The 20,348-nt window shown below is 44.8% G+C and overlaps 1 protein-coding gene across 1 annotated transcript; it reads left to right on the top strand.

Moving 5' to 3' along the window:
* The first annotated feature begins 774 nt into the window (after positions 1 to 774).
* Positions 775 to 20,348, top strand: cfdp1 (craniofacial development protein 1). Its single transcript, XM_071489147.1, has 7 exons — positions 775 to 1,111; positions 2,371 to 2,500; positions 3,740 to 3,968; positions 5,210 to 5,319; positions 13,561 to 13,692; positions 17,761 to 17,919; positions 19,406 to 20,348. Exons 1-7 carry the CDS (start codon positions 1,042 to 1,044, stop codon positions 19,491 to 19,493), a joined length of 918 nt encoding a protein of 305 aa, XP_071345248.1. The 5' UTR covers positions 775 to 1,041; the 3' UTR covers positions 19,494 to 20,348.

The raw sequence follows: 20,348 nt of genomic DNA, 5'->3' as shown, positions 1-20,348 counted from the left end.
ATTCCACAATGCAAGGTAGCTATTAGAAAAGAACCGCAGATCACCAGTACATGCAGTTGAGCTTGTTGCTATTCTCATAGCTTTGGACTGGTTAGAATAAAATAACAAAAATAATGCATTCATTACATCTGATATTTAGGCAATACTCACAGGCATTAATCTGTGAAACTGTGCAGACCAGATTTTATTTTTTAAATTCACTATTTGACATTCAGACTGTATAAAAAGGGTCTGATGGTTATCTTTGTTTGGGTTCCTGTCCATGTAGGAGTAGGAGGAAAGGAGGATGCTGATATACACCAAACAAGCATTTAAATTGCAAACATGAAAATTAAGTTAAGTAAAGCTGAAGGTAAAACAATTATAAAGAGTTCGATGCAAAAATTATAGCAAGAATATTGGGACATAAAATACTCAAAAACATCTTCATAATATCCAAAAACATGTAAGTTTGGGAAGGAGGCTGAGCAGGAACTGAAAAGAAGAGGATGAAATTTACTGGGTTAAAGAAGGCTAAGCTAACCATCACTATCGCGAACCTCCTCGGGGATGCCTTAAGGGGTATGTGCAGTCATCTAATTAAGTATCTCAAAGAAACGGGGTTGATAGAGAGTTATTTTATTTTATTTTATCCAATCCAATCCAACGTTCCACACTCAACTCCGGTAGGTGGCGGTAATGCACCTGAAAGCTGGTTGCCAACCGTGAATCAAACCAAAAGAAGAAGAAGAAGCGCGCACGGAGGATGAAAGGGGCGGGGCGAATTAAAACTGAGCCTTCGAACTCGCCGTCGCCACAGGAAGTCACATTGTGTTTTTCATTTCCAGAAAAGCTTCAATAGCACCAAGTTTCACACAATTTCTCACATTCAGTTGAATTTTATCTTTAACAGAACAAGGGTTTTTGAGGGTAAGAAGACGTTTATGGTCCGTTAGAGTTCCGTCTGTTACGCTGTGAAAACACTGAAGCAGGTAGGAAACACACTGGCGCCTTGTAGCGGTTTCATTGACTACATCTTCAGTCTGAAGCTTTTCTTCCACGATGATGAACTACTCTGACTACGACTCTGACGGATACTCGTCTAATGAAGACGCAGACTACGTCCCGTCAGGTGAGGACTGTGGCGCTGAGTGAGGTGCAGCGAGCAGTGAATGGTAGTATCAGTTCTGTTACTACAGGACGTAGCTGATTTAGTCAAGTGTTGTAACGTTCATGAACTGTCACATAGGATCACTAACATTAGCTCACCCTCACATGGTCCCTAACATCATAAACTAGATGTAGTGTAAATTATTCATCATTCATGCTCCTCCTCACCTTCGTTCAGGGGCACTGTGCTGAACTCCGTAAAGAAAATTATTAAATTATTTAGACTTATTGAGTTATTTAACTCACACAGGTCGATCATCATGACTTAAGACTATTTTCAAACTAATGGCATCTTCTGGTAGTTTCGGCTTGAGTTAGATTCATAAAGTGGCATTTACTTTAATACATTTATAATTTCTCTGATTGGTTTCCCTCTGCTGTGCTGTGGTTAACGTCATTTTAGACCGTGTCTAACGGGCACGTTGTTTATTACTGGTTACAAACCCTCCTCCCTGTTGTCAGGTTAATGTCTCCTTCACCTGTTCACTCACCTATCAGGTAAATTTACATGCGGTTCACCACTGAATCTTGTAACGTGTGTCTTGTAAAGAGGAGGGAAGGTGATATTTGGCCAGTGATGAATAAACTATTATATGTAGACACTTGAACAGTTCGTTTGGTTGGTTATTAGGCACATCTATACAATCTGCTGAAATCAGCCACAGCTCCCACATCAGCCAGTGTGTGACCTTGTGACCCTGAAAACAGGATGGACCCACACAGAACAATGCTGGGACTGGTACCAGAACTGGAACCAGGACTGGAGCCGCCTCCAGTGCTGATATAAGACTGAAATGCCAGTACCTGACTGGAGAGCTCAGGTGATATTGTGCCATTAAAATGGTTACAAAAGTAAAGATTTTTCTTAACATAAAGTAAAGAAAAATCTGCAAGCAACAGTGCAACAGGAAATGGACCAGGACTTCTGTGTGTGACGGCAGATACTTCAAGAAACTACAGTCCAGCTGGAACTGAAGATGTAAATTATGTTCTCACCCCAGAACTACAGATTACTATTGATGTACTTTCTCCATCATAGTGACAGGTTACAGGGTCAGGTCCATAAGTCTGATATACCAAACTGAAACCTCTCCATACGTTGATATCATTATCCACCACTGTCACAGTATGGATTTTTTTTTTTTTTTGTACCGTGATGAAAAAGCAATGTGTCCCTGTGATTTATCACCAATGCTCTCCTCAATTACTCTTCCTCCTTAGCCGATAACCTCAGCGAGGATGACATCAATGAGTGTGAAAAGGAAGAGCCTCTGCGCGAGGATGACGATGTGCCACATCCTGATGATGTCAGCAAGAAGAAGAAGAAGAAGAAGAAGGACATTAGTAAAAGGTGAGAGGGTTTGAGTCATGGTGTGATGGTCAGAGAGAGGACAGAGACTCTGGGGCCAGTTACACAAAACAGCTTAAGATTTTCCTTAGAGTCTGAGTTAAGGTTGCCTTAAAATAAAAACAAAACACCCTTAAGTCCCTTAAAATCACTTAAGTATTTAAGTTTTCTTCTTATCTAAATCTTATACTTAAAGAATCACTTAAAGTCAGTTAAAGTGTTGCACTAAAGACCTTAGTGACCAAAGTCCGGAAAAAACTAAAGGTTCCTCTGACTCTGTCTGAACCGAGTTTATGGTGATAAATGAAGAACATGACCTGGAGAGTGTTTCAGACCTGGAGACACCTGAACCATGAGGACCTGGTTCTACATCACAGATCTGACCTGAGGTCAGTTTATGATCTGTCAGACCCTCTACAGTTCAGCAGCTTAATGACGCTCTACAGTTTTATGTCACATGATCTTTGTGATCAGGTATAGTGGAGGCGTTTCATGTGCACAGATCAGCAGAGTTCAAACTGTCTGATGAGACAGCAGTTCACTCCTTTCATGTTACCAGCTTCCCAACAGTGATAACAGGTATCACAAGTTCTAATGGCAGAAAATCAATGGTCTCCATGGAAACAGTAGAATTTTACTGCTGTAAAATCTCTTTCCCTGCTGCAAACGCCTCATCTTTTTCTTTCCTTAACTAAGGAAACCTTTTAAGAGATTCTGTGTAACACCCTTAAGTAACTCCCTCAGCTAAGGAGAAATTCAACCTCAAGTGTCACACTTAAGTAGAGAACTTAAGGTATTCTGTGCAGCCGGCCCCAGGATCTCCGGTTTTCTCTGAGTCTGTTTCACTACAAAGCCAGTTGTGCTGTGTAGTTTTGTGTTCGTTTGTTCGAGGTGGAGCCACATGGAATCCCAGTTCATTCTGAGATATTTAATGCTGATGTTTTTAATCATCTTCACATATCAAAGATTTATTAATTTTATCACGTGTGTATCATAACTTTGGAGCTCTGCCTGCTTCTGAACTAGGCTATAAAACAGTGTCACACTCAAATTCCCATGAACAACTTTGCAGCTCGAAGCAGCTTTATTGCCCAATGTTGTTTACATATACACAGAGTTTGACTCTGCTGCTATTGGCTGGAAGTGTGTGTTTTATTTTTAATCAAAGACACATAATAAAATCTCAGACTTTTCTTAATTAAAGGAGATGATGTCCTTTATTCACTGGTTTTCAATCCGCAGAAAGAGGAAGACAGGGGTCCTGAAAATAGAGACTGAGGAGAAGGATGGAGGCGGAGTGGAGGAGGCACAGCCGCCACAGGAGGAGCTGGTAAAACCCGCCAAGGTAGAGGAGGAGGATGAAGCAAGACAGAAGAAGAAATCTGACGACCTCTGGGCAAGTTTCCTGTCCGACGTTGGATCCAGACCCAAAGAATCCACACCTGCCTCACAGTCAAGTACCACACAAAAGGTAACCAGGTTCTAGACCCAAATGGAAATGGTTTTCTGATCTTCATCTGAGTCACAAGTGTAAACAAACACTCTGAGCTGATATTTCACACACAGTTAGTTATAATCTGTCAATAAACCTCCTCAGTGGAAACAGTCAGTGAAGCTTGGATTTAATAACTGTTGAACCCGTAACCAGCTCTACAGTAGCTGCTGATCAGACCTGCTCCAGGTTCAGGAGGAGGTCTGGACCATTCTTCTTATAGAGCTGCTTCAGCTCAGACAGAGTCTCAGGAGGTCTGGTCTCAGTCCACAGCAGCTCTACCGGATCCAGGTCTGGGCTCTGACTGGAGCTCTCAAGAAGGTGGATTTACTTTAATGTTCAGGGTCATCAGCAGCTTCTCCTGAGCTTCAGCAGATGGACAGGCACCCTGACCTGATCCTGAAGAGACCTTGATAAACCATGATGTGGATGTGTCCAGGTCCAGGTCCTGATCCACCTGCTCCACCTGTGGGAGGTTTTCTGTCTACACCACACATAGAGCTGCAGGTTCTTCATCAGTTCAGCCTCACTCTCATCAGTCCATCACACATGTTCCTGTAGTGTTGTGGAGGTCAGTGATGCAGCGGCTTCCTCTGTGGTCTCCATGGCAACAGGACTCCATGCTCCATTATGTGTGGTGGACTCATGAACAGAGATGTGAACCAGCTCCTTCAGCTGTGACTCTGATCCTCTGTCCTCTTCTAGACCTGAACCACCTCCATTTTCTGCTGCTTATCTGAGGTCAGGTCTCAGTGGCAGCAGTTTTGTCAAGCAGGGTAGTCCAGACATCCGTCTCTTCAGAAACTCATTTCAGCTGCTTGTATCTGTGATCTCATTCTTTCAGTCACCACCCAGAGTTCATGACCAGGTGAGGGTCAGAGTGAAGATCGACTGTGTCTCTAACCCACAACCTCCAGTCTGGTTTCACTGACTGATTCCAGGTCTAATGACTCCTGACTCCAGTCGGCTGTTATTCATGTCATTAGTCGAGGGCTCACACACTGTTTCAGATCCACTGTGAGTGTTTGAATCATGTTTTAAATGTGGACAGTAACAACACACTGATTTGTGTGTTGTTAGTTAAAACAGATTGTGTTTGTTCATTATTGTAACTTGGATGAAGATCTGATCACATTCACATTTCTGGTCTTTGACTGGGGATATACATCAAACCTGCAGCGTTTTCTGTGTCACGCTGATTCCTCTGTTTTCTTCCTCAGGCTGGTTCTTCAGTGCTGAAGGTTCCTCCTCTGAGCACAGAAACAAAAGCACCAGAACCTGCTACAGTCACCATCACTAAAGTTTTTGACTTCGCTGGAGAAGAAGTTAGGTATGAGTCATCCACACAGAAACTACAGCCAAACTTTCTGAGGTTCATCGACATGTAAATAATTCAGTTAGGTAAGAAATAAAATTATAACTGAACGACAGATCGGAGAAACTTGACAGATAAGAAGAACATTTCTTCATGTTGCCTTCAGTTCCCGACAATCGTCTGTTAATAGAATCCTTTTGATCCATCGATCCATCCTCCACGACTCAACAGTGATGAGCACACCAGACCATTCTCACATTGACCAGTAGATGGTGCCACACACACACACACCTGTGAACACCATGACGGATGGTGGCAGAGCCTCAGTCAGATGTCATGTGCAGCTTTCTTACAACAGACTGTAAATCTGAGTCATTTAACCACTGAATCATGTTGATGTGTATAGCCCAGTGGTTTCTAATCTTCTCCAACACGTCCCACTTGAAATGTTGTTGGCCCACATCCGAGCCTGTAACAATATGGAGGCTAAATAATATATCAGAGCACTTTTATTTGAATGATGACGATCAAACAGTCAGGACTGCACTGAAGACACAGGAGAGATCAGTTGTCGATTCACCATCTGTCTCTTGACTCTTTTCTTTTGCCTCTTCCTGTTGTTAACCAGATATCCATTTTGATTCTCCAGTGTTTTCCATGGATGTGACAGGCCTTCATATGAAGAAGAATCACTTTGTTTTAAATCAAAACTAATCATTTCAGCATGTGGCCCCGCCCACAGGTTGGAAACCACTGGTATAGATGATGCACATATGTACAGTGGGTACGGAAAGTATTCAGACCCCTTTAAATTTTTCACTCTTTGTTTCATTGCAGCCATTTGCTAAAATCAAAAAAGTTCATTTTATTTCTCATTAATGTACACTCAGCACCCCATCTTGACAGAAAAAAACAGAAATGTAGAAATTTTTGCAAATTTATTAAAACAGAAAAACTGAAATATCACATGGTCATAAGTATTCAGACCCTTTGCTGTGACACTCATATTTAACTCACATGCTGTCCATTTCTTCTGATCCTCCTTGAGATGGTTCTACTCCTTCATTGGAGTCCAGCTGTGTTTAATTAAACTGATTGGACTTGATTAGGAAAGGCACACACCTGTCTATAAGACCTTACAGCTCACAGTGCATGTCAGAGCAAATGAGAAGCATGAGGTCGAAGGAACTGCCCAAGGAGCTCAGAGACAGAATTGTGGCAAGGCACAGATCTGGCCAAGGTTACAAAAGAATTTCTGCAGCACTCAAGGTTCCTAAGAGCACAGTGGCCTCCATAATCCTTAAATGGAAAAAGTTTGGGACGACCAGAACTCTTCCTAGACCTGGCCGTCCAGCCAAACTGAGCAATCGTGGGAGAAGAGCCTTGGTGAGAGAGGTAAAGAAGAACCCAAAGATCACTGTGGCTGAGCTCCAGAGATTAGAGTTTGCCAAAAAGTTTGCCAAAAAACACATGAAGGACTCCCAGACTATGAGAAATAGGATTCTCTGGTCTGATGAGACGAAGATTGAACTTTTTGGCATTAATTCTAAGCGGTATGTGTGGAGAAAACCAGGCACTGCTCATCACCTGCCCAATACAATCCCAACAGTGAAACATGGTGGTGGCAGCATCATGCTATGGGGGTGTTTTTCAGCTGCAGGGACAGGACGACTGGTTGCAATTGAAGGAAAGATGAATGCGGCCAAGTACAGAGATATCCTGGAAGAAAACCTCTTCCAGAGTGCTCAGGACCTCAGACTGGGCCGAAGGTTCACCTTCCAACAAGACAATGACCCTAAGCACACAGCTAAAATAACAAAGGAGTGGCTTCGGAACAACTCTGTGACCATTCTTGACTGGCCCAGCCAGAGCCCTGACCTAAACCCAATTGAGCATCTCTGGAGAGACCTGAAAATGGCTGTCCACCAACATTCACCATCCAACCTGACGGAACTGGAGAGGATCTGCAAGGAAGAATGGCAGAGGATCCCCAAATCCAGGTGTGAAAAACTTGTTGCATCATTCCCAAGAAGACTCATGGCTGTACTAGCTCAAAAGGGTGCTTCTACTCAATACTGAGCAAAGGGTCTGAATACTTATGACCATGTGATATTTCAGTTTTTCTGTTTTAATAAATTTGCAAAAATTTCTACATTTCTGTTTTTTTCTGTCAAGATGGGGTGCTGAGTGTACATTAATGAGAAATAAAATGAACTTTTTTTATTTTAGCAAATGGCTGCAATGAGACAAAGAGTGAAAAATTTAAAGGGGTCTGAATACTTTCCGTACCCACTGTATATCGATCTGTCTCAGAATCATTAGGTTGATAGCTTAATCATCATAGACAGAACCTAATGTGAGTGTCTAGAACTTCCATCCTTTACACACAATAATAACACATTCTCACAATAATCATCAGCTACTTCCATATTTTAACTTCTCCGGTGTTTTATCTGAAGTGTTGATCTCCATCAGAAGATATATTTGTGGTTTTAAGAACCAAAAACCATCTCAGAGTAGTTTTACATCTCCTCTCTCAGGCTTCTCTCTGGAGCTGTAGTAACAACAGGTCAGTCAGCCAATCATAAGAGAGGATCTGAGCCTCTCTACTGATTGGCTGACTGTTTTCTGAGTGATTCACAGCCAGACCAACCACAGGAAATAGACTGTGGCCTACTACTCTAGTTTGGTAAAACTTGCAGCTAAATGCAAATGTTGATGGTCAGTCAGGTCTGAGAGGAGCCGAACAGATGGCTAAAGTCGGACTAAAAGGCTCCAGCTTGATCGGATGAGGAACTGTACACATAAGCTTCGGGTCTAGTCTGGATTTAAACCCCTGGATCGCCTGGTGGTCTTGGGGTGACTGTCTGCAGTGTTGGGGTGGACCGGGACAGTGCCAGTCTGCATCAAGGCCAGCCAGGGGAGTGTGCATGCTGTTATATATGCTGCCGTCATGCCACCACTGGTGGGTGTTCCTTCTTCTGCAGTCTCAATCAATCAATCTCCGACACTCCTGCATCGGTTCTCAACGCTGCAACACGTAGGAAGGTCACCTTGATGCCGCCAGATGATCCAGCCACAGCATTTTAGTCTGATTGGCTGAACCGATCACAAGTAGTGACTGGAGACGTATGTTAATACCAAGTCTGACCAGGGCCAGAGAGAAACTTGGTCCCTGTACACGTGGTTCCATCAGAATCCAGGTTTTTGCTGGTGAGGGCTTTATTCTTGTAGTGGTGCATGTTTCCACTGCTGCTGTGTATTGCCTCTGGTGCAGTGGGGAACAGATTTTACAGGACGTTATGTAGATCTCATGTCTTTAAATCAGAATCAGAATCAGAATCGGTTTTATCACCAAGTATGTTTCCACATACAAGGAATTTGTGCTGGTGATTGGTGCAATTGGGGATCAGGGGGGATCAGTGACAGTGGGGCTCTCCCCAGCCTTGTCGATAAGGCTGATAGCAGACGGGAAGAAGCTGTTTTTGTGGCGAGAGGTTTTGGTCCTTAAGGACCACAGCGTCCTGCCAGAGGGGAGTGACTCAAAGAGTTTGTGTCCAGGGTGGGAGGAGTCAGCTACAATCTTCCCTGCACGCCTCAGGGTCCTTGAGGCGTACAGGTCCTGGAGGGATGGTCGATTGCAGCCAATCACCTTCTCAGCAGAGTGGATGATACGCTGCAGTCTGTTATTGTCCTTCTCAGTGGCAGCAGCGTACCAGATGGTGATGGAGGAGTTGAGGATGGACTCAGTGATGGAGGTGTAGAAGTTCACCATCATAGTCCTTGGCAGGTTGAACTTCTTCAACTGCCTCGGGAAATACATCCTCTGCTGAGCTTTCTTGAGATCCTGTGTAATGGTGGTTCCCAAGAAGCGGAAATGCTCCACGGTGGCCACGGGGGAGTCGCACAGGGTGATGGGGGTAGGTGGGGCTGGGCTCTTCCTGAAGTCCACTATCATTTCCACTGTCTTCAGAGCGTTTAGCTCTAGGTTGTTCTGCCTGCACCAGGTCACCAGACGCTCAGTCTCCCACCTGTAGGCAGACTCATCGCCATCAGAGATGAGTCCAATGAGAGTGGTGTCGTCTGCAAACTTCAGGAGCTTGACAGACTGATGGCTGGAGGTGCAGGTGTTGGTGTACAGGGAGAAGAGCAGAGGAGAAAGAACGCAGCCTTGTGGGGATCCAGTGCTGATGGTCTGGGAGTCAGACACATGCTTTCCTAGCTTCACGTGCTGCCTCCTGTCAGACAGGAAGTCGGTGATCCACCTGCAGGTGGAGTCAGGCACTCTCAGCTGGGAGAGCTTGTCCTGCAGCAGAGCCGGGATGATGGTGTTGAAGGCAGAGCTGAAGTCCACAAACAGGATCCTGGCATAGGTCCCTGAGGAGTCCAGGTGCTGGAGGATGAAGTGGAGAGCCATGTTGACGGCGTCATCTACAGACCTGTTGGCTCTGTAGGCGAACTGCAGGGGGTCCAGGAGTGGGTCAGTGATGGATTTGAGGTGGGACAGGACAAGGCGCTCAAATGATTTCATGACCACAGAGGTCAGGGCAATGGGTCTGTAGTCATTTAGACCTGTGGGCCTCAGTTTTTTGGGGACAGGGATGATGGTGGAGGATTTGAAGCAGGCTGGCACGTGGCAGGTCTCCAGTGAGGTGTTGAAGATGTCTGTGAACACTGGAGACAGCTGATCAGCACAGTGCTTCAGGGATGATGGAGAGACAGAGTCAGGACCGGCTGCTTTGCGGGGGTTCTGCTTCTTAAAAAGCCTGTTGACATCTCTCTCCAGGATAGAGAGAGACGTTCCTTTGGTAGGGGAGGAGGAGGGGGGTTCTGATGTGGCTAGTTGTTGAGGTGCCAGGGTCCCTGCTAAAGTGGGGGAAGAGAAGCTGGTGGTCTGAAGGTGGTGGCTGGACTTGCGGGGGTTGGTGTCAGGCCTGTCTCATTGTCTTTCAAAGCGGCAGTAGAACTCATTCAGATCGTTGGCCAGACGGAAGTCATTAATGGAGTGGGGGGGTTTAGGTTTGTAGTTAGTGATCTGTCTGAGCCCTTTCCAGACAGAAGCAGAGTCATTGGCTGAGAACTGGAGCTGAAGTTTCTCAGAGTACAGACGTTTAGCTTCTCTCACCGCCTTGCTAAACCTGTACTTGGACTCTTTAAACCTGTCCCTGTCCCCACTCCTGAAAGTTTCCTCCTTTTGCCTCCTGAGCTGACTGAGCTTAGCTGTGAACCAGGGTTTGTCATTGTTATAACTCCCCCTGGTACGTGATGGGATACAGCAGTCCTCACAGAAGCTGATGTATGACGTCACAGCCTCTGTGAACTCATCCAGACTGTTGGAAGCAGTCCTGAACACTTCCCAGTCAGTGCAGTCCAAACATGCCCGCAGATCCTCTATGGCTTCACTGCACCACTGCTTCGATGTCCTCACAACAGGTTTACACAGTTTTAGTTTCTGCCTGTATGTGGGAATCAGGTGGACCATGACATGGTCAGAGTGGCCCAGTGCAGCCCGGGGGACGGCGTGATAAGCACCACTGATTGTGGTGTAACAGTGGTCCAGAGTGTTCCCCTCTCTGGTCGGACAATTAAAGGCACAGTATGTCATGTCTGCCACTCTCTCAATCAAAACAATAACAAAAGATGGCGCTTGGTGATGTCATGAAGTAGTGTAGGATCATGGGAGTTGTTGTCTTCACCACCATTGTTGCCAGCTTCTCCTGGTTTGGATTCCTTCAGAGGTCTCCTGCTCTCCACAACAAACAGACCAGCTGTAGCACCACCATCAGGTCAAACCTTGTCCTTGTTTTGAGATATTTTTTCCAGGCTAATCAGTTATTTTCACTTGAAAGACCTCATCACTCCTTCAGTAACATCTCCAGACTTTTAACCTCTATTCATGTTAAAGGTCGTGAACATTTTCACAGTGACATGACTGAAGACTGGAAGTAAATGTAAAATCAGCCTCAGCAGCGTGTCTGCACCTGTAGACCAGACCTTTACTATAGCTCCTGCACTGTGAGCAGTAACCCTGTGCCTTAATCATGGGAACGGTCTCATCAGCCTCTGGGACAGAAAATAAGTAATTATCATAGCTGATGACATTCCCTCAATAAGAGCCACACAAACAGTTGAGTGTTGCCCATAACAACAGTGTGTAAGATGAACATACTGTATATCACACAGACAGCCACACCCCTGCTGCCCCCCTCTGACTGTTTACATGTGAGCAGGCTTGATTCAGAGCCTGGGAATAATTCATCTGATTCATTATGTATGGAGCTGTGTGCTCTGTAATTACAGCAGAGTAAGATTAGTACATGGATGATGGTTGTAGCCAGTCCCCAGAGCCACAGTAAATGCTACTGTCTGAACATTTATATTTCAGTGAAGTTGGCTAAATGTCCAAACAGGACAATATTTCAGACTTCCACCACCTGAGCCTGTTGTTTCGACTTCTCAGTTTCTTCTTTTCTGTCTTTCTCTCGCTGAGACGAAACTCACCCTTTCAAAATGCTGTTCCTCATCATCTACACAGTCGCGTGCTCCGTGTAATTACGGCTGCATATAATTAGCATGCATAACAAGGAAAGCCTTTCAGCCCTCATGATGGATGCAAGTGGTTGTGGCGTCTGTGCGGTGCTGATGTTCCGAGAGGATGCAGCGGTTTTTCCTCATATAGTCCTGTCTAACCCCACAGTTAGACTACAGACAGATGTGTGTCTCTGACTGTGTGTGTGCGCGTGCATCCTATTTTATAATTAACTTTTTAACACAGAGGTTTAGATGCAGAGTGAGCTCTGCAGCTGTGTAGATTAAATGTGCGTTTGGCAGACGCTGCAGCGCTCTGCGGCATTTCCCACATCTCCAGCATTTCATGTTTTCATGTATCTGCTTTTTCTGCTCGGTCTGGAATGAGGGCAGTTGTTTAAGTAGTGCTCCTCGTTGTCACAGAGAGGACTGTGTGCTCTGAATTTGTTCTTTTTTATTTTCTGCTGTTTGCTGTTGGGTCACTGGTTTCTTAGCAGAAACACTTGTGCTTCCCTGGTCCATCGATGCTCCTCATCTGTTCTTTGTCTTGGCACCAGGACTCATAGGAACCAGTTTGATAAATCAGTGGGAGTGTAGACTGCACCTGGTCGTAGCCGTCGTAGCTGTTTCCTGCCCTTACTGTTGGATCACAAGGCGCGGCTCCTGTCCCCTAGCAGTTGTAGTTGTGCTGTTACAGAACCTTTGGTGGCAGAATGGCAATCTCAGTTCTGATGGTAATTTACTGAGCAGACGGGTCACGTGATCAGCACCTGAGCTCAGCATCACCGTCAGCATCGAGGGTCTTGAGTGTCACAACCGGGGCCTGGACTGGTAGAGTAACTCGCTCAGAAGCCTTAAAGTCACCTCTGTGGATGTTGGAGCATTCATCACTGAAACTATCTTGGCTGGCAGAACTTTTCATTCAGTGCAGCCATGGTGTTTGTATGGGGAGTCAGAAAGCAGACAGGCCTCCTCCATCTGTAGATGGTCTATGAGTAGCTGGTATTTGAATAATTTGGTCCCATCAGCAGGCTGAAGGTTCTCAAGGGCTATTTTCAATCGCGAGAATTTCCTCAGATCCGTATGTACAAAGTAAGAGATTCAAGGACTGGACCCACAATGTGAAGTTTCCTTGTAGTGTTGTTGATCTGGCATAAAATCTGCATGGTCTACTTGAGGTTCTGGTATGTCAGGACCCATCATCCACAATGAATCTTGGGATAGGTCGGGCTAAGAGGGATCCACCAGTGGGAGCCTTTGTTGCCCAGGAAAAGAAGGACGCATTTCTCAGACATATGTGAAGGGGCCTTCAAAATGGCTCAGTTTAGTTGCGCCGCTATGATGCAGTTGTTCTTTAAATGCAGCCTTTGAAGGCTACGGCGCTGAATTGAGACACACCTGCAGTGTACGTGTGCGGAATACATAGCTGAAGATCTAATGCAAACAACTACATGTCCGTGGTGTCTGCAGAGTTAAAACTGTACACATTCATAACAGAATATATGAAGTGAATTACTCAGTTTGACTTAATATGAAGGGCTGAGATGTTGACAAAAGCTGCCATCATCAAACAGAACTCCAGTATAATATGTGAACACACTGGGTAACTATTAAGGCAGTGAGTTAGCACCACTGATATCTTGCAGATGAAAAAACATTGTTGACTTTTTCAGGAGGTTTTCAGTGTCTCCACGTTCAGGGCGCTCTCTGTCTGTTTCCCTCTGTCAGGGTGAGTAAAGAGGTGTCAGCAGACTCCAGAGAAGCTAAGAGTTTCCTGAAGAACCAAAACACCGAACAGGAGAAGAGCAGAGATGAAGAGCAGAGCTCACCACCCAGTCACCCACCTCTGCCTGGCCCCAGGTACATGCACACACCTCCACACATGACGTTCACTCCCCAGTGTTTCCCACAGACCAGGTAGCAATTTGTGGCGCTCCACTGACACCGTTGGGGGAATGTACCAGTGATGCGCTGGTTGATTTTCCTGCGCGCCGCTGGCATATGCGCGCTTGTCTGTGTGTGTGTGTGTGTGCGCGTGTGCGTGTGTGCATGTGCCCGTGTCTGTGTGTGTCCGTGTGTGTCCAAGAATGACAGAGAAAGAGCGCTATGCAGAGATGAATGAACGGAACGATATTACGTTGAGAGCATAGACTAGAGGGAAAACAACAACAACGGGAGAAAAAAAAAAAACAGAATCATTCTGTGGCGGTTGGTCTATGTATGGGAAACACTGCTCCCACACCAGCATCTGCAAATGAGGATTACAGTATCGGTTGGTCTACTCATATGTGTCACTGCAGGTTGTCTTGGTGACAGATGTTACCACAGCACCCAGAGACCAGCTGCTGTTTGAGGCCAGTGCTGCAGTCCAGCAGAAGGTCTGTGTGTGTGTGTGTACTTGTAAATGCCACATAGTGGGGACCAAAGAAAGTATTTTCCTATCAGAGTGAGGACATTTTCGCTGGTCCTCATATTCTGACACAATTTTAAAAGGGTGTGTGAGGGTGAAGACCTGGTTTTAGGGCTCAGGTTAGAATCAGGTTCTGGTTGGGTTAGGCTGTGATGGTTGAGGTGAGGGTGAGAGGCTGGGACATGCGTTATATCAGTGAGTGTCCTCACAAAAATAGAAGTATAAATGTGTGTGTGTTGCAGTTTACAGGATAATTAATTATGTGCTGGAGCTTCTACTCGGACATCAGTGTACTGGAATTTCCTTTTATTTGTACTGTGCGTGTGTGTGGGTGGGTGGGTGCGTGCGAGTGTGCGTGCGTGCACGTGTATGTTTTTCCTGCCTCTTTTAATACCTTTTGTTGCCATGGCAATAAATCATCTGGGATGTGTGCATTTTCCCTCCAAAACCCTAGACAGGAAACAGGAAATCATCTGCCAACAGACAGGAAGTACAGTGTCCACAAGCTATTTCCTCTTTATCTCAGTCCAGTGTGTGCATGTACGCGCATGTGTGCGTGTTCATGAAGGACAAGATGCATGTACATAGGCTTGTGTGTGTGTGTTTGTGTGTGATTAGTAAAACTTTGATGTGCAGACACACACACATCTCACTTCTCCAACCATGAAGAGGAAAACTAGCTGTTCAGACCTGTTCAGACTGGTATTAACACCCGTTTCAGGTTATCCAATCATGGGTGGACAGCTCTAAGTTCAGGTGTGACCGCACCTAAGACACATTTGAGATGCAACCACTCTGACATTCTGGGGTGGGCTGGGTGATCAGATAAGACACCTACTGTACTGACATCTTCTGCTACAGTCTGCTAATGACCTGAAAATATGTTGACAGTTGTCACAGTGTTTCCACACATTCATTTCTTTATTTTGTCTGTGTGTGTGTGTGTGTGTGTGTGTCTCTGGATGACTAAACCATGTGACCATGTATGAGGTGAGGTGACAGGGTTGGTCTGATATCATTATATAAATCGTTGCTATGGTAACGACCTGATGGACAATACGAATAAACACGGAGCTACAGTCATGATGGAAACAGATGCAACCACAATAATGAATCTGTTAACATTTCAGCACCTGCTTTACTCTTGGTTCTTGGTTGTAGAGTTTAGAGGAAGTCTGACTGTTGACAGTCACACATGCACATTAAGGATGTGTACGCACATGTACATACACACACACACACACATGCTTGTGTGTTAGGAGTCACATGTGTGTCTGCATGGCTGAGTTTTACTGATCACACAATAATCACGCAAGCTCATGTACGCACGTCATGACACTTGATGACCCCCCACCCCCCACCTCCTGTGTGTGAAGAGGGGACAACTGGCACGACAGGAAAGAGCCATCAGCACCACTCCCTCATTGACCCTCTGTAGTGTTTGTTTGTTGTAGATTGAGATGATAGTGGAGCTGTTGTTTACTACAGCACAGAGGGGTCTGTGGGTGACAGAGGGAGGGGTTTGTGGGCAACAGAGGGAGGGGTCTGTGGGCGACAGAGGGAGGGGTTTAACAGCAGGTGTGGGTGTTTCTTCATACTGAGTTGACTTGATGGAGGACTGTGATGATCATTGGTTGTGTGCAGGTTTGGCGTCATCGTGCTGAGTCTAAAACTAAAACCAGAGCTCAGTGAATGTACCTGGAAACCTGCGCCACAGCTGGAGACACTGCACAGAAGCACTGGGATAAATATATATACTGGATAAACTGCTGTTTGTCAAAAAATAGTTCCAGCACATTACGACTTCTAAAATCACAACCTGTCATTTTCATGCTTATGCTCAGGTGATACGTGTCATAAATGAAACAGCTTTAGAAGTGTTGGCGGGTGTATGTTTCAGCTCAACAGACATTTGAACCCAATATTTGTGACACAATGTTGTTGATGTTGTATGACACAACCTTTCACTGAGGGAATGACGTTAGTTTAACTGACAATGACAGCTTGTGGTTGTTCAGGTGATCCAGTCTTACACCTGCTGCATGATGGTCACAGAAACGTCTGGTGAGTGAATGTATTAATTTTACAGATGAAAAGACTCAGCTGTGGCTGCAGGGGAAGCTCACACTCCACTTACTGGTCTATTCACGGACAGGAAGGAAATCTCAGCCTGCACAATGACATGGGTTAACACACACACACACACAAACACACAAACACAAGTGTGTGTGTGTTCTGTGTGTCACACAGCCTCTCTACAGAGTGGAGCACATATAAAAAGGATCATGAATCACATGCTTAGCCTCTCATGTCGAATGTTTTGTGCAGCTGAGTTGTGTATGTGTGTGGACTTTTCTTCCATTTAAAACAGCCTTCTAGTTGTGGTTAAAACAAATCATCCTAACATGTACAGTAGTGCTGGATATTTACAGTGTCAGGTCTTGTCTGCTTATTTTTGTTCACATGCTGAACCCAAAACTGAATGATGAGACGAGGCAGGTGTATTTATATATCACAGTTCACACACAGAGACAAAGTGCTTCGCATAAAACATTAAAAACACTGAATCAGAAAGAGAACCATAAAAATATTCAAATACAAATTCTTTTAATGGAAATGAAACAGACATAAATACAGAACAGGAGGGGAAGATGGTTCATGATGAGTATGGGAGGTTCAGTTTAAGACAGTGCAGAGCATCAACATGTTTAACCTGGTTTAAAGGTCACTTGGCCACAGTCAGAACAGGTCTCGTTTTTCAGCTGTGTGGTGTTCAGGAGCTAAATGCTGCTGTGTTTAGTCTCCACTCTGCTGTGATTAATTCACTTCTGCTGCTCTTTGTGTGGACTCAGCAGCAGCTTAATGAATGAGCTGAAGTTGGCTTACAGTAAAGGACATCAGACTAATCTGACCTGCTGGAGATGAAGGTGTGGATCCGTTTCTCTAAGTCCTGCCTGGACATGGATCCTCTTGATTCTTGCTGTTTTTGGTTGGACCACAACAGCGGAGCCAGCCCTATAAATGTTAATGTTGCTGAAGTTAAACTACTGGTCAGCTGGATGCTGCCAGACTGAGTGATAAAGTTACACCATTGGTTGGCCGACTTTTGTCAGTAATGGAAAAGGTTACCAGCACTTACACTCAGGTCACATGACTCTGCAGTACATGCTGGTGTTTATTGGCTCCAACTATGATTAGCAGTGATGTAAACACAACACTGGGGAGAACATGCAAATTTTCAGCCCTTTTCCTACTGTAACGTCTTTCAGAGCACACCCACTGTGAACACCTGTCACCTGCCCAGTACGGTGCTGTGCTTGGGGATGGCAGAGTGAGCTGCACACTTTAATTCCATGTTTTTCTTTCGTTTTCTCTGTGATGAAGACCCTCTGACATCCATGATGTGCTGCTGCCATTAGAATAAAGCCTGTTCATTATCAACTTCCTGCTGTGTGTAGTGGATACATGCCTCAGCACTGTCAGTGTGTGTCCTCAGTGTGTCGCCTGTGTGCTTGCAGTGTGAAGCGGCCTGCAGGCATGTCAAGCGTCCTGAGTCGTATTGGGGGGAAGAAGCAGAAGATGAGCACGCTGGAGAAGTCGAAGATGGACTGGGATGCTTTTAAATCAGAGGAGGGCATCACAGAGGAGCTGGCCATCCACAACAGAGGAAGAGAGGGGTAAGAGTCAATCAATCAGTGTAGCACGCCATATAAACAATGTAACAAAGTGCTTTACAGGATAAAAGCAAGAAAAACTGTTTTAAACAGTTCAGTTATAAATAAAAAGAATAAAAATAAGACGATAATGACAGGAACTGAGGAAACACTGAAGACTAGAAAGCAGAGATAAAAGATGAAGTGATAAAATAATAAAATACTAAAACAGAGGAAATGTGTAAAGTGAGTAAAACCAGAAATTAAAGTAGAAATAAAATAGATAACCAGAAATTAAAGTTGGAATTAAAAGGAAAGCTATCCAGAAAACAAATATAGAATAAAGGATGTACCAGTAACATGTAGAAATAAGTTTAAATAAAATTCACCGAAAAGCCAGACTACAGAGCCAGGTCTCTGCTGCCCTCAGTGTGAGGTGATCCGGGGCAGTTTAGTTCTCCTCACTGAGATCACGTCAGGGTAGAAACATCATCAGAGCTTTGACTGAATCTAAAACAGCTGAACCTCAGTCCAGCATGTAGCTTCAGTCACACTTCTTCCTCTTCATATCCATTAGATAAGGCATACCTCAATAGTGTCCGTGTATTTGTACAATTGTCCAACTGACATCAGCCAATCACAGATAAATACACTGAACAAAATATAAACGCAACACTTCCCACTATCTACTATGCCATATCTACCCACTATTTGTCAGGGTCATCATCCCCCTGACAGGTGTGGCACATCCAGATGTTGATTACACAGCATGATCACTGCACAGATGTACAATAAAAGGCCACCCTAAAAAGTTTTATTTTGAAAAAACACTTTTTTTTATTATTACCTGTACATTTCTAGAGTTGGGGTTTTTCAGGGTTTATCCCACTACAGCTGGAAATATGGAGGCAAAATTAAGTCCATTTTTCTCTCACACTGAAGGAGATGTGTTAGACTGTTGATCCGATCTGCTGCTGTCCACATCCCCAATGTGACTCTAAAAAAACGACGACACTTCTATGTCATGTTACAGCTTTTCATCAGGTCAATAATCACAACAAGCTTTTAATGATGAAGCAGCAGCTGGACAGAAGAGAGGAAACGAGCAGGACGGATGGAGCCTCCCTCCCACACACACACACACACACACACACACACACACACACACACACTCATTTTCCCACCACTAACCCACAACTTTTTCCATTTCAGCACAGAAAGCAGTTACACAGATTTTCCTGCTCTGTGTGTGTGTGTGTGTGTGCGCGCGTGCGTGTGATGATTAGAGTCCCTGTTGTGTCTGAGTGTTTTTAAATTAGCTCCCATTCTTCTGCTTGGTTGGAAGTTAGTGCATGTCAAGTATGGTGTGTGTGTGTGTGTGAGAGAGAGAGAGAGAGAATCACGTTGCTGCTGTACTCTTTATCCTCAGTTTTGTTTTCAGTGTTTGTACTTGTGATGATAAAAGTAGGTCTAATGCCCTCTTTCTCTGTGTGTGTGTGTGTGTGTTTAGGTATGTGGAGCGGAAGAACTTCTTGGAGCGAGTCGACCACCGACAGTTTGAGTTAGAAAAAGCAGTGCGACTAAGCAACATGAAATGATGACACAGACTGGACGCACGCACGCACAGACACACACACACGCACAGACACAGATAAACAGATGTGTGGAGAGAGTTGTGGGAGCTCCACTGGTGCAGTGGCTTCAGTCTATTTCAGGACGGTTATTAATAGGCTGAGTTTGTGTGACGGTTGTGCGCTGAGTGTGTCTTTGTGCGTGTGTGTGTGTCTGTGCGTGTGCTTCCATTGTTGTGAGATTCAAACCTTCACACTGACGGTGTTTTTGGGAAGTCCTGTCCTACTTCCTGTTTGTTCCAGGGTCAAAGAATCATTTGGTTTTATCACAACTTTGTTCTTCTTCCTGTCATTTTGTCATTATTTCTGTTTGTCAGTGTAACATCACACTCACCAGTGTAACTGCTGCCAGACTCAACAGTACGAGCTGGTTGATGGTGGGGTAGAGAGAGACATCACCTGGCTTCACCATGTGATGTGTGAGGGCCTGTGACCACCTGCTGCTGTAAAACCTGATACAAACAGGCTCTGGAAGATAACGCCCACGTGTATAAATAATTCAACTGTTTTACTTTGAGACATCATGTCTTCTCTCTGTTTGTTGTGGACTAAATACTAAAGCCTCAGATTAGAGCTGTTAAACCAGATTTCTGTTACATTCTGAACAAACAGCACCAGACCACAGCGGCTGAATTCATCCCACAACACAGCTCCACGCTCTCTGGTTGAACGTGTCCTCACGTGTTGTTTTGTCCTGGTTATGAACAAACATGAGGACACAGACGGAAGGAGAGGTGAGAGGGATGTTTGATTTGTCTTTATACAGTTTTCTGTCTTTATTCATGTAAATATTAAATATTCAATAAACACAAACGGATCATT

The sequence above is a fragment of the Trachinotus anak genome, unplaced genomic scaffold (genome assembly GCF_046630095.1).
Source record: "Trachinotus anak isolate AG129_WGS33_773 ecotype Australia unplaced genomic scaffold, CSIRO_AGI_Tana_v1 ptg000002l, whole genome shotgun sequence".
NCBI classification, from domain to species: Eukaryota; Metazoa; Chordata; class Actinopteri; order Carangiformes; family Carangidae; genus Trachinotus; species Trachinotus anak.
This window is presented reverse-complemented; position numbering and strand designations above follow the sequence as displayed.